The sequence below is a fragment of the Agelaius tricolor genome, unplaced genomic scaffold (genome assembly GCF_023055355.1).
Source record: "Agelaius tricolor isolate 1412-34295 unplaced genomic scaffold, bAgeTri1.0.p SCAF_8, whole genome shotgun sequence".
Taxonomy (NCBI): Eukaryota; Metazoa; Chordata; class Aves; order Passeriformes; family Icteridae; genus Agelaius; species Agelaius tricolor.
This window is the reverse complement of record NW_027269268.1, coordinates 36,443,612-36,471,543: the sequence shown is the minus strand read 5'-3', so window position 1 is coordinate 36,471,543 and position 27,932 is coordinate 36,443,612. Positions and strand designations below refer to the sequence as shown.

The following is a 27,932-nucleotide window of genomic DNA, read 5'->3' as shown; positions in this document are numbered from 1 at the left end:
GTGTTTTATAGGGTAAGTTCAGTGTTTTATTGGGCTGAGCATTAGAAAGTCTTTGTAGAGGGCATGTGAGAGTTGTCTTAAGAGTGAACCTAGAATTTTGTTGCAACTCATTACATACAACTTGTATAGCAAATAAGCTCCTTGTGAGGTTCAAATACCTTTTAAAATTTTCATCCTGAGATACAAATGTTTGTTTGAATTCACTGTAAGTGCCAACACTAAAAACAATCAGGACATTGTTAATGAAACCATCTATTTCAATCCCCCTCAGTCATCCCAGCTGAGTCTGATGCCACAAAGGATAATACAGCAACATGTTTCAAGGAAGTGATGTAGGACCTTGAATAGTTCTTGCAAAACCTATAGTGCAATATGTAAATATGTGGATGTATTATTGAAATCAGACCTACTCTTTACAGGTGCCTAATAAGATGAAATATTGAATATTATAATGTGATGATGAAAGTTTTCCCAGTGTTTGGGGAGACTACCACAGAGATAGGCAGACTGATTTTAGCATATGTTAAATAAGGCATACAGTATAAAGGCTAATGAATAGTAATATACCACAAAAAGAAGAAGGGGAAGAAAAAAGGCAGCAGCTTTTATTTCCCCACATTTGATCATTAAGGTAGAAAAAGATACTTACAGTTTTGGCTCTCTGGGCTAGAGGATTCAGAAGGAGAAGAGAGCTGAAGCTGAGAGGGACAGAACTAGCAGTTCAAATATCTCAAATAAATTCCATGGTGCATTTTTGATGTTTAAATATGATCTTAGTAGTGCATTTAGTTATTTTGTCTTGCAATTCTACTTTAAAATAAATGTTGTTTTGTTAGAAAGTTGGCTTTCTATTGATCTAAAACTTTACTCGGGCATACTGAATCTTAAAGCTATAAAAATTCCAGCTCCCAAACATCAATATTTCAAATTTTCCCAAGATCAGTGGGGTGTGTCATCAGGGAAGCTGCATGTTTTATGAACTGGTGGGATAGTCATTGTTTATTGTGATGATTCTTGCCTGGGAACTCTTTGGTGTATCTAACGTAACAGGGGATATTTCTGAACCCTACAAATCCCAAAGAGCTCTGTAAGTAGAATAGAAAAAAAATCTAGGGCATATGCAATTACTTTGATTTAATCTGAGTATTATATAGTAATTAATTTACTGCAAAGCACAATTTTGCCTTTATGCAATCTCTCTAGGCTATCAGTACCGAGCTTGAAGATGCAATACGTGAAAAAGAAGAAATGAAAACCAGGGTTCATAGTTATATAACTGAAGTCTCCAGATTTGAGAACTTGATAGCTTCAAAGGTAAAAATATAATCTATAGGCAGTCATTACCACATTCAGTAAGACAAAGTAAGAATTGCATGGTTTGGGTGCTGTTCTCCCTGCCTGTCCCATTTCCTTCTTTTGTTTTTCCTTATTTTGTCTTCAGTGTTTAAAGCTACTAGTGAGGGATTCATATAACACCTTGTTAGACCTAAAGCACTGATTAATTCTAGCACATCACAATTTCATGGATCATGTTTCAGTTGGCCATAATGCTGGAGATTCAAACATGTCATGTTTGAATGTTATCTTGCTTTTTGGGTTTTGACCAGGCAATTAGTAAAATAACAGGTACTGTTTCATGATTGTAGGCATCAAGCAGCTTATACAATGATTTTAATTATTTTGCCCTTTTGGAAAAGAAAAAAAAAATTATCTGTTCTGCATAAAATTGTAAAAATAGTACTGTTAAAATAGTGCTCTGGTTAAATGTCCTTTATCCTGATGCTTGGTTTCAAAAACATGATATACATGAGTTAAAACTTAAGATCATTTAAAACAAGTAGGATTTGGGTCAAGACAACATGAACTGGCAGATTTATAATGTGACTTTAAATTGGGAAGAATTAAGTTTTGATTTGACTTCAACTTGCATGTCTAAATGAATGCATGTAAATTCAACCACTTTTTAGAAGTAGAAACTGAAGCATGGATAAAAAGTTAAGGTAATTAGTAGGTTAGCTTAGAACTATCAATCTAAAATATTTGAAGTTTATTTTTTAAGAATTTTACAATATATCATGTGTTCAAAATACTTCAGCTACAGATGGGGCTACGTCTTTGGCAAATGATGTTGAATAATCTAGTTACTCAAGTTGGGTACCAGGAAGCTATGGAATACACAGCAAGCAACCAATTATGAATGCTTGATTTCAGGGATTTTTCTAGTATTATATCTGGGTAATGCCTGTGGAGACAAGGATTTACTTTTCTGCACAGCATTCACTTGCTAAGTCTCAGGTTTCTATTTCCTAATGCTCCCCCTGATCCTGTCTGCACTTCCAAGTTCTGCAGGATACACAGAAGGGATTTCAGAAACAGTTGCCTTTCTCATTAGATTTATACTGATTATAAACCTGCATATCCCACTGCACATTATGTGAGCAGGGAATGGAGGTAAATAAGAAAAATTTATCCCCACCTTATAATCCATACTTGGCCAAAGTAAAATTCACAAGCAACATTTGTTCTATCACTGCACAAATGGTGAGCACCAAAGCTTGCATTTTTGTACCTCTGTGATAGACTCCTTAGGTGTATATACTCTAGTAGATTACCAGTGTTTCAGGCACTGCTGTAATACAAATATTAATAACAGTAAAGTAACTAAAAGAGCTGAAAATGGCATTTCTTGGAAAGGGCAGCATGCAGTGTATCTCAGTAATGTGACCCTTGAAAATGCAGAGAGATCCAAAATAACCCCTCTCCTGGGAGCCTTAAAACTCACTAGCAACTCCCAAGTGTAACTCCATTTTAATAAAATTTAATGTCATAACTGTATTTATTTGCTATTTGGACTTGGAAAAGGGATGATGAATTTTAATAGTTGCTGGATAGTGGGATTCAGAAGATGAAAGAAGTTCTGCTTTCTAGGGGGAAAAAAGGAAGAGATATTGTAAGGAAAAGGCATGAAATGAACTCAGACAACTTGAGGGTATGTTGATCATTGCAGAGCAATTTACTCTTTCATTAGGAAAAAGAAAACCAAGAATTGTTAGAGAAGTTCCGGATGCTCCATACACAAGCTGAAGGCTGGGAAATGAAGGCTCACCAAGCTGAAGGAGAAAGCAGCTCCATACGACTGGAACTCCTTTCTGTAGATACAGATCGGAGACATCTTCGAGAGAGAGTAGAGTTTCTGGAAAAAGAGATTCAAGGGGTAATTAAAGTACAATGTATGGTTTAATGTAAAGGTACATTAAAGTCAATGTATGGTTTTTAACACCTTAATGGGAAATAATTTCTATACGTGAATATTTCAAATATGAACGCTGGAGTTTTTGAAACAGTAACTGATCAGTTGCTGTTAGTTTAGATGTGCTTTGCTTTGCTTCACCCCTGCTTGCCCAAAATTAAAATCATGGCATATATTTTCATAGTTTTAGATCTCTTCTGTTAGGTTATCACTGTTACTATGACATTTTAAGAAACTTTTCTTTAGTTGCTTCAGAACATTTGCATATAGCTTTATGAGTATTTTGCAAGCTTAGTTCTTATGTTTCTTTGAAGCTTTAAATGAAGTATTTGAAGCATTGATGGCTGAAGTCAAGGTAAAAATCTGGTAGACATCCAAATTCAGAATCAGAACTCCATAATACTGCATCCTAGACCACTATCATAGAACATAATGAGGTTTATATTTTAGAAGCAATGAGAGAAGTTCTAAAGAAGTTCTAGAGCATAATTGTGGTGGATTGACTACATTTTGTCCCATACTTTTAATTAGCTAGAAAGAGTTAGAGACTATATTGTAAGCTGAGTTAAAAAACAGGTTGTATGTTTGGGGTTTAAGCTTTTTAATTCTTGTTCCACCCTTTTATAGTACTCAAGTTGGTGATTAAAAATTGCAGAGATGGTTTATTAGTTGCCTTTAGCTATGTTTTAGGGAGAGGGAAGGAATATTAAGTTAATTTTATAGGGAAAATAAAGTGTTAAAAAAATAGGTTATTCAACAGGAAAATCTTAAATTTAACACTGAAAATGTATCCATATTTGGTTTTGTTTAGCATATTGTTGCACATCAAGTATATGAATCTCAGATCTCCTCCATAACCAAAAATATGTCCAGATTGGAAGAGGATCTTAAACGTGAAAATCAGGATAAGGCTTCTGTGTTGGCAGACCTCACTTCTGTGAGAGAACTCTGTGTGAAACTTGAGGCTAGCAAAGAACTTTTAGCTCGACAGCTGACGTCCAAAAGCATGGATTATGAAAGGGTAAGCAGCAAAGGCAAATTTAATTTGCTGTAACAAAGTAACTTCCTTTGCTTTTAATAGGTTTTGGAGAAAATAATTGCTTCTTAGAGCAAGGTAAGTTAATTTACATCATTCGTTTTGTGTTTTTATATAAATTATAAATTTTGCAGTATACAGATCCGTAGCTGTGGGTGTTGTATAAAAAGAGGGAGTTTCTTTGATTCATTATCACTACAAAATGTTGCAGGTGTAGTTTTAAGTTGTACCACAGACAGATTATATATATATTTCTTTTTGGGTTTTTAATTTACTCAAAGTTTATATAAAGCAAATAGTGCACTTCTTATTTAAATATTAAAGACCTTAATGGCTTCTTTTCAATTAGGAAATTTAGATACATCTGGAATTCATTGAATATTTTGAAATAGTTTAAAAAATTCTAAATATTCATATTTTCTGAGCCTTTTTCTTTACAGCTGATTTTGTCTTCATTTAGTGGCTTGGTCAGCCTTTCTGTGACTGTAATATTCAAGACCTCGAGAACAGTAAAATTTGTTTATATTCACAGAACTGAAGAGGAAAACAAGTATTCCTACATTTTCAGCAAAAGCCAAGAGGCTAATTATGAGCTGACCTAGTCAAATAGAATGAAGTATAGTAAATACTATTTTTGTACTTCTGTAAAATTCTACTGTTTAAAGCCAATTCATGTTCAAGGTACTCAATAATGGAGCTCCCAGTAAAACATTTGATAGATGTACAGCTTGAATAGTTTTAAATTAAGTATAGTTTAAAAGAATTGTAGGCTTTACATTATTTCCTATTCTTTTTTATGAAACTTTTGTTCATTTCAGTTTTTGTAACAACTCTTCACAAAATAAAATTCTCTGTCTTTGTAAATTAGTGTACTAATAACCTATAAAATTTGTGCCTTAGGTTCTAGGAGAATTAGAAGATACAAAATCAGAAGGAGAGTTGCTGAAAAAGCAGCTATCCAGTGAGAGACTTACAGTTCAGAATCTTGAAACATTATTGGCTACTAGTAGAGACAAAGAATTTCAGAATCAATTAATGTCCCAAGACAAAGATACCGAAATTCAGTTACTGAAAGACAAGCTGACCCTGGCTGAGAGCAAACTGTAAGTTTTAACAAATGTGTGTGCGTTATGTGGTTTGCAAAAGCATATTTCAATATGACAATACTTATTCACAAAATCTGGGTGTTTAGTATGGCTGAGCAAATTTTTGCAGGAATGTCTTTTGGCCTTTTATGGCATCATTTACTTAAAGTTTCTTTACAGGTCTTTCATATTGCTTTCAATTAATCAGGACTTTGGTGGACATCAGTTTAGTGCAAGCAGTAAAGTCAAACAGGAGTTCCAAAGGAAACATCCTCTACACAAAATTTCAACATGTGTTTAGTGTTCACAAAAAAACCCCAAGTATATTAAATTCATGGTAAATGTGAATTGCTTATCTACTGAAGATGCCTGTTGTCCTTGCTTTGATTACATAAATCATTATTACATAATGATACATACATTTTCACTTATATAATAGTGAAATATTTAGTAAAACAAATAGTGAAGTCATAGTGCTTTTAAAAAAGCAAAAGTACTTTTGCTGCTGTTGATATTAACTGTTGTGGAGAAAGTCCTGTGTCACTTATTCCTTTGAAATACAAACAGAACTAAACCTGACACCTCCACTAAATGTGGCCAGCAGCAACTTCTGCTGTGGATGTGCCTAAAGAAGCAATAACTGTTAGCAATACTTGTATATAAGAAAGACTGATCTCTTTGGAGCAATGAAGTTAAGAGAGGAGGTACTTTGTGTGTGTGAAATTCTCCTAAGGATACATCAGCAGGAACTAGTGGTGGCTCTGCATTAAATAGCAAGAAGGAGGAGTAGCAGCCGAGTGCAGATGGTGATGAAGAGTAAAGTCAAAGCAGAATTTCAGATGTAGAAATCCGCCCGTTTAGTAAACACTAATGTAGGAAGAGAAAGGAAATGTGGAAGTTAATGGACCAGGCAATACTCCACATCATGAGATGTGGCATATAGCCCACTTAAACTGTCTGGAACTTGGTGACACAAATATGGAAGAAATATGCTTTTGGTTGATTTATGTAGAGGCTACAACTTGTGATAGCTTATGATGGTCCACCTCAAGTAGCAATGTTCTCAGTGAATCTGGAGATGATGACATTGTTATTGCCCCTGTGCAAGTAATTGCTTCATGTTTTAGTATTGTTGATTTTTGTTTACTTGGGGAAAAAATGTTAATTCCATACAACAAACGTAAGCTAATAGAATGTCCTGATTACAAAGTTTATTGTGAAAATTAGAAAAAACACAAACCAACAAAATCCCAAAAAACAAATAAATAAAAAGAAATTAAAAGGAAAGAAGCAGTTTTTAAATGAAATTGAATTTTTAAATGAAATTGAATCCAGTTACTTTGTGTACAAACATTATAAAACTGTTTAACTGAGTACATAGTAATTTTTTTCACTATTTTTTTCTTTTGTATTGTAGGGTTCATTTGTTTTTTGTAAATGTTAATACTTGCAGTGTTAATAGGGTGAGATATTTGCAGGAAGAAGGAAATTGTTCTCTTGGAGGAAGAGTGGTGGTATTGAATTTTTTTCCACTGCTTATCTCAAAGGTTCTGCATGTTACTAGGCAAGTGTTCAGGTGTGAGAACTAGTTGTGTATATCTTATTTTCTACTATTTGGTTTGTGGTAATTGTAGTCTAAAGAGCAGGAACTTTAAATGCCACAGCTGTGACTGACGTATGTGACAATTAGGTTTGTGTCTTGCAAAATACAGAAATTCATTTGACTTGGCAGAATTTCAGCTCTAACTGACAAGAATCTTGTGCCAATATTTTTGAACATTATTTAAAGTTTTAGCTTTATAGTACCTGTTCCTCTGCTTTATTTAGAAAATGGCACTACTACAACCTCTGACTTTAGAAGGATTCTCAGAATTAAGTTTGACTTGTGAAGTTCTCCAGTGCTGAAATTATGAGTTGTGTAAAGAATAAGTGGTTGTTACTTTGAGTACTGCATGGGTGATAGTATAGTAAATGAAGTCTTGATGCTCTAGAGTGATTAAAGAACTAAATAAACAAAGATTATGGAATAGTTGAAGTATTTCTTGAGAGCTATATGTATCTACTGTGAAAGAGACAGATGTCATCTGAAAATCGTGTATCATCAAGTAAACTTACATGATGATTACCATGCATAAAGGTTTTCAAAATATTTCTAAATTTTGGTGTGATTTACTTAATGCTCTTAATATTGTTTAAATGTCATTGACATGGAATGACCTCAGAACTCACAGACTGTTTGCTTTCTTTCTTTATTTTACAATAATGTTATTGGGCCCTGAATTCTTACCTCCATCCTGAAAGCATATGCCTGTCTTTGAAGGACATATAAACTATCATCAAGATGTCTTGTCTTCTGCATCTGTTCTCAACATACTGGATCAAGATACCACTCTAGGAATTTTACTGATGAATAGGGAACATGGAATCAAAGACCAGTGGGTGCCAGACAGGAAGTCTGTGACTGAGCTGGAAGTGGAATTCATTTTTCAGAACTCCAGTCCAGTGCTTTAGCAATAAACTAGTACAACTTTGCTTCTCCAGAAGAGACTTTTGAGCACTCCACCTCACAGTGGCTTTGAAGACTGTATGGAATGACATAGCTGTCTAGATTCTTGCTTAGACAACTTATTTAACATGCAACAATTTATTTTTCTTCATTTATAATGTAATTGATGGTATTTTGCGACCAAGCATTGAATAAGCCAAACTGATGATTTACTGAGAAGTATATTAATCATGTTTCTGAAGATTTTCAAGGCTCCTTTTAATTTTGATTCTGGCACTTGAAACAGTTGGGCACAAATACCAAGGATGTATTTAACAAGCTTTCAGACTCTGGGTTTTGCTGGTCTGGTATTTGCTTTAAATCAATTTTTACTTAGATTTGGTTCAGTTTTGTTCATGGCTAGCCATTTAGTTCCAGCCTACTTGATAAAATTTTTACTGAAGACATTGTCTGTTAAGTTTGTAACTTTTTGTGCCTTACTGCCTTTTTCTTTTTTTTTTTACACAACGTCTATCTCAAATTGCAACAGAGAACAGTAAAGTAATAAACTAATGATATAATTGTTTTGTCTGTTTTTATCAAACATGTTTGTGTTTACCTTTGTCTGAAAAAGAGCATGATGTAGTCAGGATGTAGTGACAGACTTGCCAGCTTCTTGCTTCATTCTCACCTTAGGTTCTTCCAGAAACATTCTGTTGCATTCATTTGGTTCTTGCTACTTCTAATTTGTCTTTGATTTACTCTGTGAAACAACATGTTCAGTATCTGCTTTTATCTTTCTCTAACTTCTCTAAGCTCCTAGCTGTCATTGTTGAAAGAAAACTTTGTTGCTTCTCATGATTTTTTTTTTAGAAGCAGCAATAATAGAGAGGTTTCCATGCTTCGAAGTAAAGTTGCACAGATGCAGACTGACACTGATGTTTTAAAAAGGAAACTGACAACTGAGCGATTTGAACGGTAAGATGCTGGTTTTTCAGTGAATTGACTCTCCCTCCTTATTTCTTCTTTCTCACTTTTAAAACTGTTGCTTTTTTGAATAGTGAGGAATTTTTATGGAAAACTCTGTTCCTCTTGTCATACAAAATTTAATATTTTCATCTTGAAAAGTGCTTAAAGAAAAAAATCTTACACAGTTTCTGAATTTCTTCGTAAGTTTTGTGAGTTTACCACTGCTTCTAAAAATAAAAAAAAATGCCTTCTCCTGGAAATAAAAAAAATCCCTTCTCAAGAATTAGAGTGGATGGGCTTTATGAGAAGGGGAGAGTCTTTGCAAGGCTGTGTGTTGTTCCTTTACCGCGGTGCAGTGTGGCTGAGGGTCTGTGTGTTGCAGGGAGCGGGCGGTGCAGGAGATGCGCCGGCACGGGCTGAGCACGTCCTCGCTGCGCGCCTCGCCCCCGCTCAGCTCCACGCTCAGGTCTCCCTCGCACTCCCCGGAGCGCGGCGCTGCCAGCACAGCTGAGCACGCAGCAGCTGAAAAGTAAGTGATTCAGCAAGCCTTTTCTGTTCAAGAGTCAGGTGTAAACTGTTTCTAAATAATACCTTTGTGATTGTATGAAATTGTTACACGCTTCAGATGTTTCCAAGTTCTGCTTTTGCTGTCTCTCTCCTACTATAAAATATTGATTGCAACCTATAAATGCAAAGTGCTCTCCAAAGACCATATAATATAATGGATTCTCCTTCCTCTTTTTCTTAATGGCCTTGCACCACCTGACAACTTTCAAATATATGTTGCCTGCATATTACTACCATTTGTTATATCCAGATATACTTTACCAGTTTATTATTGAAAATAGTTATCTCCAAACAGTGAATGGTTCATATTAAGAAGAATGCCATGAAATTCTCCTGAGTACAGCAATGAAGGAAAGACATTCCAGAGAAGAGTTCAACTAAAATGCATTTGATCCCTAGACTAGATGAAAATATCTCCAAAACAAGTGCATAAAAATAATTAATGTATTTTTTCATTCTTAGTGCTTGAATCTATGAATGTCTAAGATCGTGATCACTATAGTCCATAAAAAAGAAATCAAAATCAGTCTCTTACCTGTTCATTTTCACTGTCATGTTTGTTTTTTAGAGATCATTTTTGGTTTAGGTGATGCCAGTTATGTGTTACAGGACTGATTATTGACTGTATATCCCACCTGTCTTATACTGAATAATAAATTGTTATCAAAAGGGGAAGGAGAGGAAGAGATAAAGAGTGATTGTTGTAGGAAATATGTGTGGTGTGACAGGTCATGAGTGTAACTAACAGATTTTAAAGTTTATTCTTGCTGGTAAATACCTATGGCTTGTTCTAAGCTTACTTTTGTTAACAAAAACACAGGTTTCTTGAGAAGTGAGCTCAGCCTGGCATGAACCTATATTGTCAGCAATTTTTCTCTTCTGCGAATTTTTGGGCAAAGCAAAAAGACAAAATGTAGCAAATGAGATAGGGACAGTGGGGATGAAACAGCAGATATGCTTTTGCTTTACTGGTGAGCCCCTAGGCATACCCTGTTATGTTGCAAAATGACATTTTGACTGAGGTGATTACAGATTATGTATTTCTGAGGAGTATCATCAGTAGAGAATTGTCTTTAGTCTTCCTTGCTTTACAGTGAGTCCTGAGAGCAATAAAAAGTCCAGTTGCTGTGCTTGGAGGATACCATGTAGTGCACTATTTTTATCTAATATTTGTATCCCTAGTTTTAACAATGTCAACTCTGTACCATATCTTACCAGAAAATACCCCATTTTCATGTACTGTGTATTTTTAAAGAATGTGGTTTTTAACAACTGAATTCACATGTTGTTATGCATCTTGCCTTTTAAATGTATCAATTACAGTAGAGTGATCTCAGCAGAGCTGTTACCATCTTTCATCCTCCTTGTTTATTCCTTCTTGGGAGCTTACCAGAGTAAAGTGTACTCTGTAATTACTGTTCTGTAGTGTTACAGCTGTCTCTCTCTGACCTGATTTCATCTTCTCAAGAATTTTTCTTTTCCTCCTCATCTCACTATTACTTTTGTAAATTATTTTAGCAATGGGTCAGTGGTGTAGAGTTTTAAGTAATATGCTAATAGTTGATATTTGGGAGTAACAGAAGACCATCTGAGGAGGCTAAAGCTAATTACTACTTTTTTACTAATCCTAATATTAATTAGTTACTACTAATATTACTACTAATCCTAATATTAATTAGTAAAATGTAATAGTTACCTTTATTTTGACATCTTTTCTTTCTCCACAGAAATGTGACCATCAAGGAATAATCAGTACTTGAGTAGCTGAAGCATTACCTTGTTACAAGGACTTTTTTAATATAAATTATGAATACTTGTATTTTACCTCTGTTTTCTTCAAATCACTGATTACCTTTGAAACCTTGAGAATGGGTGAAGTAATCAACTTTGCAAAATTCTGCTTTCCCAACTGGCAGGAGTGACTGACTTTTTCTGGCTGTTTGACAGGTTTTGTATCAAATATGGCTAAGTTTTCTTACTTTTTGGGAAACATAATAATTAAAAGAAGGAAATGAGTATTGATTTGACAATCTCTTGTTTTCATTTTTCTATTTTATTTGTTTGCTTATCTCATAAGATTGGAGAAGTTTATTCATCTTAATGTGTGCTAACATAGAATAACATCCCCAACTGTGTTAAAAATGCTGAGCCAGTGTATGTTTTCTACTCATGATGATTTCCTATGTTTGGGTTTCTAACAAGTGTCTTCTGTTTTCAGGTTTTTCTTAATGGTATTTAAAAGTATCAATTACCTATTTTGTGAATGCATTTTGTTTACAGTACCTTTTCTTAATAAAAAATATATATCAGTTATTCTTTATTACTTTTTCTATCAATCTCCCTTAGTTTAATCTTTGTGTGAAATTGCATTTTAAATATCCCCATATTTAATGAAAAGTGAAGAGAAAAATTTTTAAAGATGTATTGAAATACTTTAAATATTAAAAAATTCTCAAAGTATTTTATATTCAAACTTTTGAATCATAGCTGGAGATGTTTTTCAAATTTTGGTTTTAAATGTTCAGAGCAACCTGGAATCATTCACCCAGTTAAGCTCAAGCTGTTGTAGAGGTGACACAGGACTTTATACATATTAGGTAAATGAAGTGAGAACTAATCTTGAAAATATCTGGGGTATTTAGCAGAGGAGCATTTCAAACTTAGGCTTTGAAATAAGATGCAGTGAGGAACATAGAGTTTTCTGAATAATTACATGCCAGCAGGGTGACATGGTGTGTATTCATAGCAATTATACAGAGCACTAGAAATGGGAGGCTGCATTGCTGCACATCCTTGCACTGGCCAAAAGTTCTGCTTGCCCAACAACAATAAAAACCTGTGATTACCAGCATCTCTAAGGTGCAAACAACATATTAAATAACATGGGGGAAAAAAAAATCTTACTTTTTGCTTAGATTTTATCTAGTTTGCAACAAGATTGTTCCACTTAAAGTTTAGGAAGAATATTGTGTTAACTGAAAATATTGTATCATATATTATGTATTAAATTTTACTGGTTAAAGGCAGGTTAGAGCACCAATTCAGAAGTACCTGAAAATACTTGTATCACTTGAAGTTTCTCAGCCATGTATATTCATGGTGGGTGCATCTTACACATTTTACTTTCTAGGTCTTTAATTTGCCAGTTACAGGAGTGAGGAGGATTTTGTCTCTAACTGTTACTTACCTATTAAGACTGTTTGTAATTAAGTCAGTAGTTTCCACTGATGCTAATTGGTGTTAATTATTCAGGTTGATTTAGTAAGGAGGAGAAAACTCATGTCCTGCTCTTGATGTCTTCAGTGGTGACTTTTGAATATCCTATTTTGTAAATAAACCCTTTTAAATTGGAATTATTTTTTTAAAAGCTACTGTTCCACTTTATTGAAAACAGTGTATTTCATCTTACTGAAAAATGCATATTTTGGCATTAAAACCATAACACTTCAATTAATAGTAATTCCTACATGGATATATCAATTACAAAGAATTAGGACCTCATTGAACACAGGTGTTATAATAAAATTGGTATTATTGGGGTGACCAAAGCCTGTGCAGATTTCTAGTGTTAAAACAGTACTAATATTCAGGCTGTAGTATAGCTGTCAATTTGTCTTCTTGTTACTATTATTTTATATACATTTTTATAAGCAACTAGAGTAAAACAAAAGTAATTTTTAAACAACTTTGCTTTTAAATCAAGTACTTCAATTAATGAAGTAGAAAACAAGCACAAATTTGTGGAAGATTTAAATCCATGGACTACTGCATATGCCGTGTACAAAATGAGCCTTTTGTGGGCAAGATGTTAATGTGGCTCACCTGGACTCTGCTCCCAGAGGCTTCCCTGCTGTTCTCACCTTTGGAAGATCAAAAGCACCCTTGGCTGTTGTGTGTAGTCCTCAGCTGGGGTGAGTTACAGGGGGAGTGTGGCAGACATGAAATCGTGATAAAATTCCATATACTGCAGTTGTCTGTCTTACTGTCTGCAATTAGGATGGGGGAAAAACAGCTTTAGAGAAATAATAAAGGCAAACAGTAATCATTTGGGCTGTTTTTCTACAAAACAATGAGAGTCTAGCATCAGAAGCAGGGGAGTCCAGAGATAATAAAAGCACAGGTGTTTTCCGTTTATTAAAACCTGAATTTCTCAACTAAACATCATAACATGGTTTTGAGAAATCCTTAAAATTAATTGGTTTTTGGGTTTTTGTGTTTTACATTATGTCCCTAAAATTTAGGTAATTAACCTAAAGATAAGTAAATAATTCTAGGGTTCAGTTGGGAAGCCAAATTTGTTCTTTTTTTGTCACTCTCAATATGAGAAACACTGATATTCCTGTGTGTTGCTAATTAAAAAAAAAAAAAAAGCTAAGATGAGAGATTCAGTCTTCCATTTCTTCCATTTTAAAATGTTTTATACAGAAATTGACATATATATGGCAGCCTGACCTAGGCAAATGCTGTTATTCCTTAATGAAACCTGCAGATTTTGGGGGGCTTAGATCATTCCTTGGGAGAGAACTTTATACTTCTTTGTCTTTGCCAGCAGTGTAAGAAACCAGGGGTGTGTGGCTTTGGTACTCTAGTCTTGCAACTTTGTATAAAAAGATATTCCAGTTTCATTTCATCCTCTGACCCTTCATAGGCCGCACAAAGATCATAGTAGCTGCAGTAATATTAATTCCTGGAGCTGAAGCCTTACCATCCCTGCTGCACTGTAAATGGTGTGGGGAGAGAGAGCCCTGATGCTGTGAGAGCACTGATCAGCAACAGCTGAATGGTGCCAGGGGCTGCACTGCTACCACAGGGCTTTGGCCACAGAGGCAGAGAACCAACCCATGCATCTCCATCAGGCTGCAGGGTTATCCCTGCCCCAGCACAGCAGCTGGCCTGGCACAGGGGGCTCCAGCAGATCCCCTGCACAGTGGCAGCCCCTGCTCACATTTGGGCTGTGGGGTGATAGAATGTAAGAAAATTAAGATAGTGCAGAAGGTAGTCTCACACCTGAGGAGTTGCAGCTGTGCTAATCACCAAAGATTAGGAACAGGCCTGCCCTTAACAGGCCACAGCTGTGTCCAATAAGAAGACAAGTGGTACAAAAGAGTGGGTTAGCTGGGTGAGGAGAGAGATAGAGTTTGTTGGCTGTCACGAAGAAGAATGAATCAGTACTGCAGGGAGCTGCGCGTGAGAAATCACCAAGAAGGTAGGGGACTTTTGCAATAAGATGACAATGCTGGGCTGCAGACATGGCCTGCCCAAGGTAACCAACTCCTAGCATACAGAGTCTTCCAGCAGGCTCCCAAGACAACATGGACATGGCTGTTCTTGGGAAGTGCAGCAGACAGCCCAAAGATGATTAAGGGGTTGGGGCATCTCTCACATGAGGACAGTCTGAGCAAGCTGGGGCTGGTGAGGCTTGAGAAAAGAAGGCTCAAGGAGGGGAGCATCTCCATGTGTAACAGTGGGTGGGAGTAAAACATTTCCTCTTGGTTGGGAGAGGGGGAGGTACAAGACTGAGCGCAAATTGAAATACAGGGAATTCGAGTGAAATATCAGGGTTGTTTTTTTTTTTTTTTTCCTATGGAGGTGATTGAGCAGTGCAACAGGCTGCTCAGAGAAATTATGGAGTCTCCTCCACAGAGGTATTCAAAACCCACTCAGAAACAGTCCTGGACAGCTGTAGGTGACACTGTTTTGAGCAAGGGTTTGTTGCACTAGGCAGTCTTCAAAGGGGTAACAACCCTGGGGCTGTAGGAAACTTTCCTACAATTCCCCACGGTGTGATCAGGGAAGTGTTTGCCCAGCTGTGGTGAAATTGGCACTTATTATCTAAATTATGATCTTTGACATTTTAAAAATTACAAGTATAAAAATAATTGCCATTGTTTTGTCTCAGTATTAGTTGTATTTATGTTAGAACTTGGGTGACTTTCAGAATTTATCATGGTGGTTGCCTCTCCCACCTGTGTGTGCTGCCAACTCAACATTATCCAAGCAGAGCTGCCCCAGCAGTGTTGTATGTCCTTTACCATTTCAAGGTGATAGCCCAGGAATTAAAATAAGTAGAATGGTATGATGGAAAATGGAGGGGGGGGGGGGGGGGGAAATGAAATTATGTTAGCTTTTTCTCAGTTTAAATGCTCCTGAGCAGGGATGGCTGTATTTTCATGAATACAAACATAGAAATGAGTTTCAGCATGGTTACTCAGCTGTGAGTCAGTCAAGGTCTGCAGCAGCAGATACTGCTCTTCGGGGAGATTTTCACTGAGCTTCTAGTCCAGAGGAACCCACTGACATCTGAATGTGTCTTTATGAAAAGACATGTGTGGGTTGCTGGACTATAGCTGTGTCTGCAGTCTTTATCTGTACCCATTTGCTTTGCATAAATCCATAAAGATGCCGAATGGAAGGAAAGGCACTCCCGGCTTGCTGCTGGCTTTTACATGGACTCTTTGTGCCACCTAGTGGACCTGGGTCTTTTCCAGTGATCATGGCACATCCTGGAAAGGTTTGGGTTTCTCCACAGAAATTCTAGATTTTTAATATTTTTATAATAAGATATACTAAACTCAAAGAACAAGACTTACTACTAAAGCTATGCATGCCTGAAGCCTCATTTGATGAATGAGATCTGCGATTGCATCACTTTCCAGAAATTGTTGGTTCTTAAGAAAAAAAAAAAACAAAACCAAATACTTATTTCCTGCTCCAGGAAAGTGAAAAGTTTCACCTTTGCCAACAAAGGTCTTATGTAATTGAGCAATTTGATTGATCTGAAGGAACTGGCAAAAGCTGGATTCACCTCTTTTCTGGTGGATACTTTTAAAGTTTTCTCTCTCTACCACCCAATTCTACCTCTTAAAAACGTGCAAATGCTGCAGAGAGCAGTAAAGCCAAACACAGCAAAACCCCTGAATCTTTTGGAGGATTGCTACCAAATTCAGCTCTGGTAATCAAGGTGCTTTGTGTCTATATATTTTGGATATAAATCCATATATACATATGTAACACTAAATGTTAAAAGTAGCAGTCAATATACCTAACAGCCGTCTAAATAGACCTGGTGCATTAAACTTCTGAATTATCAGTGCCCTGTGGACTGTGGCTTTAGTTGTGATGGGACTGAACAGACTGTGCCTCCCAGGGCTGGTATGATTAGTCTTCTCTAGAAGACTGCAGGTGAAAAAGTGATTTCTAGCAATTAGTGTTTATTTGGAGTCATAGACTAGTTTTTCTCACAAATATCACTTGGACGCAGGAATTCACTGAGCAATAACTCACTAAGGAGTGGGAGAATATCAGTTAAAGCCCACCTAAACTTATATTCTTCCTTTAACACCCCTGGTATTGGGCACAGTCAGAGACAAAAGAAAAGAGGAAGATAGCTCTTTGGTCCAACCCAGCATGGATCTTACCTTTTCTTTTAAGAATATCAGAAGGACCACTTTTGACTGGACCAAAAAATTAAGGAGCAGACAAAATCTAAAGCTGTGAGGCTTTTTTCTCCAGGGACCACCTGAATCTGGAGAGCTGGCTGACAAAACACATCTGTGTCAGCGATGGAGGATCATGAATTGTGTGACCAGTGCTGGTTCCAAAAGTGGCAGAGTCTGGATGGGACTAAGAGCAGCATGTGCTTTTACCCTGGGAAACTCAGGAAACTGCTGTCCAGCACTGGTAAAGTCTTGCAGTAGAGCGCTGAACTGGAAGAGTGGGGCCCCAGAAGAGCCGATACAAATACCGGGTATAGGGCTATAAGAAAGAAGGGAGGCTGATTTCTGTGCTGGGGGACAGTTGGTTCTGGTTTTGTTTCTTGCAGTTTTTCCTATTTTTCAGTAAATTAAGGGGGTAAGTATTTGCCTAGCTACAGCACGGGCTAGGCGCTGGGTTCAGACTTCGGTCTCGCTGTGAGAAGAGAACCAGAGGGGGTTCAGAGTGCGGTGCATCTGGAGCTGCGGACCTCTCCTCCTCGGGCAGTGCAACGCTGCTGGCTCCCGGTGAATGCGGACAGACGCGGCGTTACCCTTTCCTGGCCGGCAGCAGGGGCCGAGCGCCGCTCGCTGCGGGATGCGGGCGGAGATGCGGGCGCGGCCGGGGCGCGGCGCTGCGGGGCGCCCGTGAGCGGCGGCGGCCGCGCTGCCATGGGGCGGCCGCGGCGGGGGCGGCATCCGACGGGCTGGGCGGCACCGCGCCCGCAGCAGCCACCGGCGCGTCCTCCTGGCAGCGCGGAGAGGCAGCACAGGTAGGACCCTGCGCCCCACCCCTTCCCCCGCGCTGCGGTGCCGGGAGCGGGAGGGAGCCTCGCCGCAGACCGAGCTCCGCAGCCTCCCGCGGGGCTCCGCATCCCGGCCTCGCCGCCCCGGGAGCGTTCGCCGTGCGGAGCCGCCCGCTGTCGTGCGGGGCTGTCCCTGCCGCTTTGTGCTGCCCGCTCTGCGCTACATGTGCCCTTTGGCTCGGCAACGCCAGCGGCGAGCAGCCCAGGGGCAGGAGGCTGCGCCGGGAGGACTGCCAGAACCCCCCCGTAAGTAGCTCCCTGCCGCTGTTGGGCTCCCTTTGTTCGGTGGAAGGTGTAAGGAGGCGTGCGGGTGATTTTCAGAAGGTGTCACTTCACTGCTGCCGCGGAATTCAATGGCTGGGCTGGTTCTCTCCGATTCCTTCTGCTTCCCCTTTGTTAGCGGTTTCCCGGGGAGTCCTGTATTGTTTCAGCTTCACTGAAAAAAAAGCAGGAGCTGTCAAAGAGATGACTTTGTTCCCTGCGATGCTTCTCTCGAGCAGCATCGCTTTGTTCAAGCTCCCGTGAGCCATTTGTCACACAAGTGCCGCCGCGCTGCCGGAGCCAGCGGGCTCCGCTCCGCGCCCGGCGGGGCCGCGTCCCTCTGCCTTTCCCAGCAGCTGGAGCAGGTAAGGCAGAGGTAATCCCATTCACATGGGAAATCCATCGCCTCAGTTAGAAAACGTCTGTTTCAGCAGCAGAAATGTGTGTTACGCGCATCTTTTCTATGTCACGAGGGGATTTTTAATGAATGACGGTTTGGGGGTTTTTAATTAATTTTGCTGGTGTTGCCACTAGTCAGTTACAAATCTGGCTCTCCGTAGCTGTAGGATGTAAAACTGTTATTGCGTCTCTGCTCTGTAATTTTAAGTGTAAAAATGCCCAGTTAAAACACAGTTCAAGGAGTAAATAGAGACCTGGAAACCACAACTCTGCATCCTGAAAATTTAATATGCCTGACAATAATGGCACTGAAAATGATCTGCTGTTGGGGGGATGGGACCATGGAGAAAGGGAAGAGTAATTTGCAACCACAGGCCTAATAATAGATATTCTGTTGATAATAGATATGTAGATAATATAATTTGTTATCTTCCCAAACACATTTTCTGTATGTACCTTAGACGTTATGGTATTAAAAGAGCTCTTTTCTTAGACTCTGTGTTATTTAAGATAGCTGATAGCAGTAACATGTTTTAACAGATTAAAGATGATAAATTAGAGCCAGAACTGACTTTTATTTGGTATTTAGTAATGCATGCCCAGTAAACTCCCATCCCTGAAATAAATCTATTTGCACCTTGCATAGGCGATTAAGTCTTGTAACTGTACCAAAACATTAATCAATAGGCGTAAATGTTATCATGAGTTTCTTTAACAAAGCCATTGATACTGCAGTAGCCAGCAGTTCTGTGTATTACTTTCTTTGGGTGGTTTGAATCCAGCTCAAGGATTCATCAAATAGACAAATTCAACCCTTCCTTGGCTGCTATCAGTTTATCAGGTTAGACATTGTGTTTGGGGTTGAATATTTCATTGCAGCAATTAGCTTGAATTGAACATTGTGAAGTGTATTGAAATTTTATATAAAAGTGATTTGTATATTTGTTTGTTCTCCAGTTGAATAATTGCAAGAACTACTGTGGAAATATTTGTTAGTAAATATGGTACATAGCAAAGAGGTTGCTTCTGGTTGGTATTGGGTCTACTTTTCTCCAACAGGAAAATTTGTCTTAGTGCACTCTGTTCTAAAATTAAGGGCCATTTTCAAATACCCACTTGGGCAATCCTACATTTTAGAGAGAATTGCTTCACACTTACAAGAAAATATTTTTTATTTATATACTGTATAACAGAATTTTTAAAAGTGCACTGGTTGCAAACACAGTTGGTCTGAAGTACGAATGGCTGGCTGGGTCCTGTGCTAAGACATTGACTTTTTTCTTTTTTTCCCACATCCCCCTCAAAGTTCATTCCTTTATAGGTCTTATTTTGTTGTTTTGTGAGGTTATGCAGGCAATTTCAGAAATTTCACAAATTTCCATTTGTGAAATGGAAAGGCATTTGGTTTTTTTTCAACATACGGTTCCTTGAAACCTTAACAAAATTTATTAAATACTAAAAATACTGTTTGGCAATAATATTTCACTTTAAATACAGATACTAAAAAGCAGCCGTTTTGGTTTCACACTTCTGATTACAGCAATAAAAATAACTTTTGCAGTTTCTTCTGCCTGGGCTCTTAGTCACTCTCAATAGTGTTTTGCCAGGTACCTCAGTCACTGAAAATAGATTAGTCTGTTACTAATGTAGTTTAGAGTTATTTCAGTATTCCTATTGTCAATGTGTCAGGTAAGCTCTTTTTAAATAAGAAACACGTGGCATAATAAGTGTTGAGTGAAATGTGATGATGAATTTATGAATATGAATATATTTGGTTGTTGTTTTAGAATGAAATCTAACACAAACAGAATTTTTATAGACAGTGTTAGCTTGAATGACTATGTTTTGACTTTTAGTCCTCACAAGCCAAGAGACAAGACTTTTTTTCATATTCTGAATTATTCATATTTGAAAATTGCTGAATCTGATTGTTGAGAGGGATTTTTTTTCCCCTCCCAGAAAATCAATGCAGCCTTTATATTCCATAAAGGCCCAAATAAGAAAATCATGGCAAAAATGGGTAAACATACTATTGGCATGTTGGAAAAGTACAGTAAATTTTTTGGAATCGACAGACTCAGGGTGATGTAGTTGCATAATATCTGCCATCAGCATGCTTTAAATGTTGAGATGCTCTAAACACCTGCATTTTGACATCGAGCCAATGTATTTGAACAAGATATAATAAAGTTGCATAAAGTGCAATGTAAAATAGAATTAATTGGTGTTAAGTGGTATGATAGAAGGCAAACTAAAGTTACAGGGTTAACTTTAATTACATTACTGCTTCTACTGGAGGGGACAAATTTTTTTTATCTGTTATTTAAATTAGTTAGTAACGAATAAAAATTGTGTTTGTTTCCATGGAGACTCCATGAGTTCTGCCTTTAAGGAACAATCAGTTGTTTTGTAGACCTTACTCTTATTTTTTCCCCATCATTTCGCAAAGGAACTTTTACTCCTTTTGACTCTCTACATTACACAACTTCTCTCTTTATGAGCTAAAATATATTTTGTCAGAAGAACACAGCATTTACCCTTGCTTCACATTCAGCATTTTCACTTATATTGGTGAAGCCTTACAAAGAAATAAAATTGACTTGTAACAAATATTTTTAAATTAATGCTGTTCAAGACTGGGGCATCGCATGAGCCAAATCACAATGATTTGGTAATTAAGTTTGGTGGGAAGAAAAATGTAGAGATCTTGCTGCATATTATCCTGGGTAAGTGGCTTACAGTGCTGTTTTGCCACACATGGAGTGAAGCTGATTCAGATGCCACTACAAAGGTGTAAAGTACATCAATATATTTTTAAATATAGTTTGGTTTCCTCTTTATATATGTAGGCCGTGTACTAAATTATGGGAATAAAAGTTTCATGCCTCTAACAAGGCCATTTAAGAAAATACTGTCATATGCAGATGATTTTAGTGCATTTAATTCACATCCCAACATTGCTTTGAAATGGCTTATTGTTTTAATGCTAACACATGTGAAAGCTTTAGTTTCTTCTCCACTGTTGCCTTGAGAAATAACAGGAGGAAAATGATGGAAATAAGTAAAAACTTTCCTCGCACTTTAGTGTTTGGGAGTGCAAACTGCTGTGCATTTTGCTGGCATGCTTGACCATCTCTTTCATTACTCAGCATGTTTTGAAAGCCAGCTGTCAGACTTGGGCAGCTTCATGAAGCACCTCAGTCTAGTGATTTGTGGTAAGGCTTCTGTGGGAGGATGCTGCACGTTAAGGATTATGTTTACTGTTAAGTTGAAATGTGGAGGGAGTGTGATGAAAAGAATTGAAGTGAAATGAACCATACCAAATTCTGACTTTCATGTTGCTCTTCAAAGAAAGCTGATTTTCTTCAAAGTAACATGCTGTCTTTCTCTGTGGCTTTTGAGAAAGCTGCATTTGAAACTTCAGCACAGGAAAAAAAAAAAGAAAAAGATACAATTACAGTGATCTGTGGAACAGTTTGGACCAGATGAGAAAAATAGTGATAGGAAGCCCTGAGAATCTGTATTATCATCAGGTATCTGTTGGCACATATGTGCGATAGTTGGGTTGAGTGGATTCATCTGCCTACAAAACCAAAGTGCCTTCCATGTTGTAGAACCTCTTTTCTTTTGCTTACAACTTTGGCAAATTTTAGCCTTGTGCTCTGTAGCTCATCACACATATTTGTGACTCATGTTAATTTTTATTGTAATTATTAATTAATCAAGAATTAGATTAGTTGTTTTGCTTTGCTAAAACATCCTAATACAGTTCAGAAACATGGTACTGTTCTGTTTTTTAGCTAGGCTCCAGATCCTGCTAAGGCAGTGTCCTTTTGTCTCATCTTCATTTTTACTGTCTTCATGAAAGCCTGCCCAAATTATTCTGTCCTAAGTCTACAAAATGCTAGTCTACAAATAAAGTTATAATACTAAGTCTACAAACTATTGTAGTTTTCATACACTTTCAACCCTGTAGTTTTCACATACCTGTGAAAATTTTAGCAAATAAAATGAGAGATTACATGTTTATTCAACAAACAGTGCTACAGAGTATTTTTAACAGTGACCTCAGGGGTACTTGCCTATATCTGCAGTAGCAATTGAAGGGGGACTGTGGCTATGCTGGAGACAGAATTAAAATTAAGGTTTTCAATAGGACAAAGATATTGTAGTTATGAACTGTATAAGGAAGGGATTGGGCAGTAATTCTTTGGAAGAGCTTTAGTTTATGGTAGATTACTCAAATTGCTGCTGCAATAAAAGCAAACATTGTATGGTGATACATAAGATAGGACAACAGCGTGGAAGACACAAGAAGTCCTCCTCAACTGTAACACCATGTCCAGGTAGGCTACACACTTCAACAAAAAAGTGTATGAATTGGAGGGTATCCAGAGGAGACAAATGAAAATAATTAAACTATTTAGACTATATGACTTATGAATGAATGCTGAAATGTCTGGAGTTGTTTCAGCTCAAAGAATGATGACTGTCATGGTTAACAAGACAGGATAATTTTCTAATGTCACAAAGGTGTTGAGGCAATGTTGTCCATGCCTGTTCCCAACCAGATGATATGTAGTGGGCTCAGCAATAATGAGGTTGAAGCAATAGAATGGATTACTGAGTTTGGATTTTCATGATTTTAGCATCATTAAACACTGTTTGAGTATTAATCAGGAATGACATAAATGTAGTTGAATTCTTTCTGGAGCAGTGTGGTGGAACGGATTACTCTTTGAGGTCTCTTGTAATCTCTTTAATTTTCAACATCCGTGCACCCTGGTGTTGATCAGATTGTACCTTGTTCCCTCACCAGTGCTGCATGTGGCACATTTGTCTGTATGTGATGTCTCCAGAGTGAACAGGGCTCTGAGCAGAGCAGTTCAGAGCTTTGCTGTGATCTCTTCATTTGGATCAGCTCTGACATCCATTCCTCTCTCCTTTCATAGCGATTCCTCTGCTGGTGTTTGGGCAGGAAGTGTGAGGGAGGAAAGTACCCTGGGATCCTGGGAGGAGCCTGAGATCCAGCTGACATAGGGAAGAGCAGGTTAGGGGGCATGGGTACAGATGTCACAAGGAACCCAGCCAGCAGGATAGTACATGAACATGGGATGTGATGGATGTGAAGGGGAGATAAGGCTTGGGGACAGGTGACTGGGACTTAAGAGCAGGATACAGAGTGAACTGGTAGGTGGGAAGTTGGGTTACTGGCAGGGGCTCCAGTATACCAGAAGCCTTAATAATTGCAAACTGGGATTGGCATAGTAAGAAGACAACAAAGAGCCAAAGGAGATTAAATTAGTGACTGGGAAAGTTATGTTGGAGACTTGTCGCTATAGAACACGAAAGAACACAAGCACACCGCTGTTCTCAAGGTGAAGGAAAAAAGGGAAGTGTATTTTCTGACTCCAATATTTATAGGTTTATAAAAGTGACAGCAGATTGGAGGGTGACAGTGACACCTCTCTAATGACACTGGTCAAACTAACAGTCTATCAACTCTCTCCTCCTCCATAAAGCAATGCAAAACAATGAGTTATTTACAGAAAGTGTGTGAGAAAGTTCACTGCAAGAATGTCAACATCAGAAGGCTTAGAAAATCTTATAAACCAGGGTGACAGAGACTATTGCAGAGTCTTTCTTCCTAAGGTTACATTGTCTTCTAAATCTTAGCATTTGTGCTTTAGGAGACCCATCATAAATGATTTCTTGGTCTTTTCAAATGGAGAGTGACCATGTGTTACTCCAGCAATCAGTGCTGGGAATGTAGAGACTATCCTGTACCATAGTGGTCTTAGGTGGGTGAGCAAAACAAAAGATGTAAAAGAAGCATTTTTCAATTTATTTTGGTTTTCTTGGGTTTTTTTGTTTGTTGTGGTTTTTTTGAGATTGACAAGTGAAAGAAAGGAAGTGCCAGAACTTCACAGAGCTGTCAGAGTTGTAAGATGCTAAGAGGAAGAAAAAAGTAAGCTGATTTTTTTGTCCTTTCCGGATCCTGTTCCAGGCTTGGTAGATATTTTGCAGTAGCCTACGCCGGCCCATCTGGGGGCTATGATGATGAACCATGCCGTACTGCTCTCAGCCCTGAAGCTTTGGCAGTCATTGCTTCATCCACTGCTCGTGTTTGGAGGAAGGACAGAACACCCTCAGCTCATACAAGTGGGTTTTGATGTTCTTCCCAACCACTCTGTTCCAACATCCCCTGTTGACAGCGCAAGGGTGGGTTGTACTAAAGAGCCCTGCTGTGTTTTTTCTGGCAAGTAGATTAATCTTTCAGCCACCCACACAGCCTGCTGAACACTGTCACGAGTTGCTGGGATCTGGTAGCCTGATACCAACACCTGATATCTGACAAACTGTGTGCTTCGGGTTATTGTGTTTCCTTGGATGGGAGGCCGGAAAAAAACAATGTAGGTGAGCTTTGGAGCACACAACTGTTACTTCAGATGTGAAGGCTCCATTTGGCCCAAGGTACATCCCCTCATGCACCTGCCTGCTTGAACCCTTTCCAGCAGTTAAAGGATAGATTGCTAATGCCTTAAAGTTCCCCATTCCTGGCACTCTTCAGGAGCCTTTCCAGACAGAGGCTGCACCAGTAAGAGGCAGATGGGCTGTAAGCCAGAAGGGTCACTGAAATGATTCTTTCTCAGCCCAGATGTTTTTGTGGGACTATTCTATATTGTCAGGATGAAAGAGAAGCTGAAGACCCCTTTGTGACTCTGACAAGATGTCGAATGCTGTTCTTTGTCACGCAGAACTGTGACAATGGCATTGGTTGATAGACTGCATTTTGCCTCATTTTATCTGCGCTGTGCTTATTTACAAATTGCAGCTTGTCTGGTTTGAGAACTCACCTTTGTAATGCCCTGGCTCACTCAGCAGGTTTAGCAGAAGGTAATTTGATTCACTCTGGGTGATACATGGGAGAAAGAACAAAATTCTCAGGGAATTTGACAGCAAATTTTTACTTGCAAATTTTAGAACTTTCTGGTAGAATAATGTACTTGGCAATTTTTAAAACAACATCCAGAAAAAGTAAGGCACTTCACAAACTTAGTTAACTTTAACTTGGTGAACTGTAACTTATCCAGACACAACAAGGCACTGAGGCATTGGTTGGTATTTTTTAGTCTGGTTTCCAATATAGTTGGAAAAGAAACAAAGAAAGAAAGGAGTAAAATCACCACCCTAGGATCCAGTGGATCGTGCCAGCTCAGCACGTGTTGCTGTCCTTTTTTTCTGCCCTGGTCTGCTGGGCCCTCCCCCAGGCTGTGCTTTAGCGTTTCTTGGATGTGGCTGGCATCATTTTGGGGCTCACCACAGGCCATGAGGTCAGGCTGCTGTTTTGGACCAGACCAGAGGCTGACTAAGGTTCAGTGGGGTTGGGATGTGGAGCAGTGCATTGTTCCACAAACACAGAACTGACTCTGTTGCCCCAGCAGTTCCTGCTTTCCAGCTGGTTTGAGACATTTAGTAATTTCTCTGGTTTCCTACAACCTTCACTACTGCAGTCAAACGTTTTTTTTTGCTGAAGAGTTTGTCTGTAAAGCCTTTGATGTGATCCCTCATAATATCTAGACTGGGAAGAGATGGATTTTTTCAGGGGGGGAGTGCTAGATGAATAAGGAATGTGTTGGACCATTTAATCCAGAGTCCTGATGGGCATCAGTGACCGGTGGTGACTCTCAGTGGTCCATATGGGAGCCAGTGCTATTTGTCTTCATTGATGATGTACACACTAGGATGGAATGCAGTCTCAGCAAATTTGCAGATGACACCAAGCTTAGTGGTGCTGTTGACACACCTGGAGGATAGGATGCTGTCCAAAGGGTCCAGGACATTCCAAGGGGGCCCATGGGAATCTCACACAATTTAACACACCCAAGTACAAGGTGCTATACCTGGGTCAGCACAATTCCTGGGTATCAACACAGGCTGGGGATAAACAGATCCAGAGCAGCTCTGCTGAGAGAGACTTTGGGGGTGTGTTGGTGGAGGAGAGGCTGGACATGACCCAACCATGGGCACTCGCAGCCCAGAAAGCCAAACATGTCCTGGGCTGCATCCAAAGCAGTTGTGGTCCCCAACACAGGAAGGACATGGACCAGTTAGTGGAGGGCCACCGAGATGACCAGAGGGAGAGAGCAGCTCTCATACAAAGAAAGGCTGAGACCATTGAGATTGTTCATCCTGGAGAAGAGGTGTCTTTGGGGAGACCTAATTTTGGCTTTACAGCATCTGAAGGAAGGCTACAAGAAAGATGGAGAGGCACTTCTTACAAGAGCATGTAGTGATAGGAAAAAGGGAATGGCTTCTGACTGATTAACTTAGATATTAGAAAACAAATCTTTGCTGTGAGAGTGGTGAAGCACTGGAACAGGTTGCCCAGAGAAGTTGTGGATGCTCCATCCCTGGAAGTGTTCAAGGTCAGTTTGGATGGGACTCTGAGCAACCTGGTCTAGTGGAAGGTGTCCCTGCCCATGGCAGAGGGGCTGGAACTAGGTGATCTTTAGGGTCCTTTTCTACCCAAGCCGTTCTTTTAGTCTCTTAAATGTACATGGAATACATGAATGCGAATCTAAGGCTATATACCTTAAAGAAACTCCAGTTGTTGCTGCAGTGACTTTCCATCTCTATGTGTTTTCTGTGTACCTCTGCATCCCTTGAGCTAACCTGAGTTCATGTGGTCCTAAATTCTGTATTCTCCACTTTTTATGTGCCTCAGTTAGAAGTTGTAGCTAATTTTAATAATTTCAATCAAATCCAATTAATAGAATTGCTGAACATTATAACTGACTGCAGTTAACAGTTGTATTTTAAATGTGTTAATAACTACATAGCATTAAGTAGTCTCAAAAAAGCAAGTGTAGATATTTTAAGTTGGACACTAAATATTACTGACCATGTTTTTGCTATAATCTCGCATATTTACTTCTGTCAGATGGGTTAAAAATATCCTCCTTGCCTCCAGTCTGCTCTGCAGTGTTAACCCTTCCCTTGGAGGTCTTTTGGCCCCATGACCAGTCTGTTCCACTGATGACTTCTGAACTTTGGGAACCTTTGACTCTCTGAGATTTGCTTTCTTTTGTGTTGCTACAAATTTGTGGCATGAGCACAACTGACCACAGGTGTCTAACCCCATTTCTCCCAGGGACCAAACTCAGTTTTGCCCAGGCACACGACTAAACTGGGTATCAAATTTGTCGTGTGCATTTGTTTATGGAAAACTTTGTTGCCCATGGCAACAAAAGCAGTATTCTCTAATGCATGGCAGAGTCCAGGTGTCCAGCAGTAAATCCACAAAAGCCCAAGCAAGGACTCTCTTGTTATGTACATGCAATCAGTTCTTTACAGGTGGTGCTATGGACTCTGCTGTTGGTTATGACTGTGATTATTGTGTAGCTTGCACAAATTTTCCTTCATTACTTTTACCACATGTAAACCACTAATGCAAGCTCCCCACATGAGTAGTACTGCTGCCTTTTCATGTTATGTAGCTGCTAGGAGCTGTTATTCTTAAGTTTGATCCTGCTTTAGTTGGAGAGTTATAATAAGTAGTATAATTTAATATTTGTTTTTTATAGAGATAAAGATATGTT

At 38.7% G+C, this 27,932-nt stretch overlaps 2 protein-coding genes across 9 annotated transcripts in view; both read left to right on the top strand.

The window, feature by feature from the left end:
• CEP135 (centrosomal protein 135) overlaps window positions 1–12,745 on the top strand; it is a 36,374-nt gene extending 23,629 nt beyond the window's left edge. For 3 of the 5 annotated variants that reach the window (XM_071432336.1, XM_071432338.1, XM_071432337.1), the window contains 7 exons: window positions 1,204–1,314; window positions 3,029–3,214; window positions 4,062–4,271; window positions 5,187–5,389; window positions 8,730–8,834; window positions 9,208–9,354; window positions 11,120–12,745. In XM_071432336.1, coding sequence (XP_071288437.1) covers window positions 1,204–1,314; window positions 3,029–3,214; window positions 4,062–4,271; window positions 5,187–5,389; window positions 8,730–8,834; window positions 9,208–9,354; window positions 11,120–11,141 — 984 coding nt within the window. In that variant the 3' untranslated portion in view covers window positions 11,142–12,745. The other 2 variants (XR_011680001.1, XM_071432339.1) reach the window with 2 other exon arrangements.
• Window positions 12,746–17,476: 4,731 nt separating this feature from the next.
• CRACD (capping protein inhibiting regulator of actin dynamics) overlaps window positions 17,477–27,932 on the top strand; it is a 129,933-nt gene continuing 119,477 nt past the window's right edge. For 2 of the 4 annotated variants that reach the window (XM_071432331.1, XM_071432327.1), the window contains exon 1: window positions 17,477–17,637. The gene's annotated coding sequence lies outside the window, so the exon portion shown is untranslated. Of the gene's footprint in view, window positions 17,638–17,666; window positions 17,917–18,278; window positions 18,297–27,932 lie in introns of those variants that run through there. The other 2 variants (XM_071432328.1, XM_071432330.1) reach the window with 2 other exon arrangements.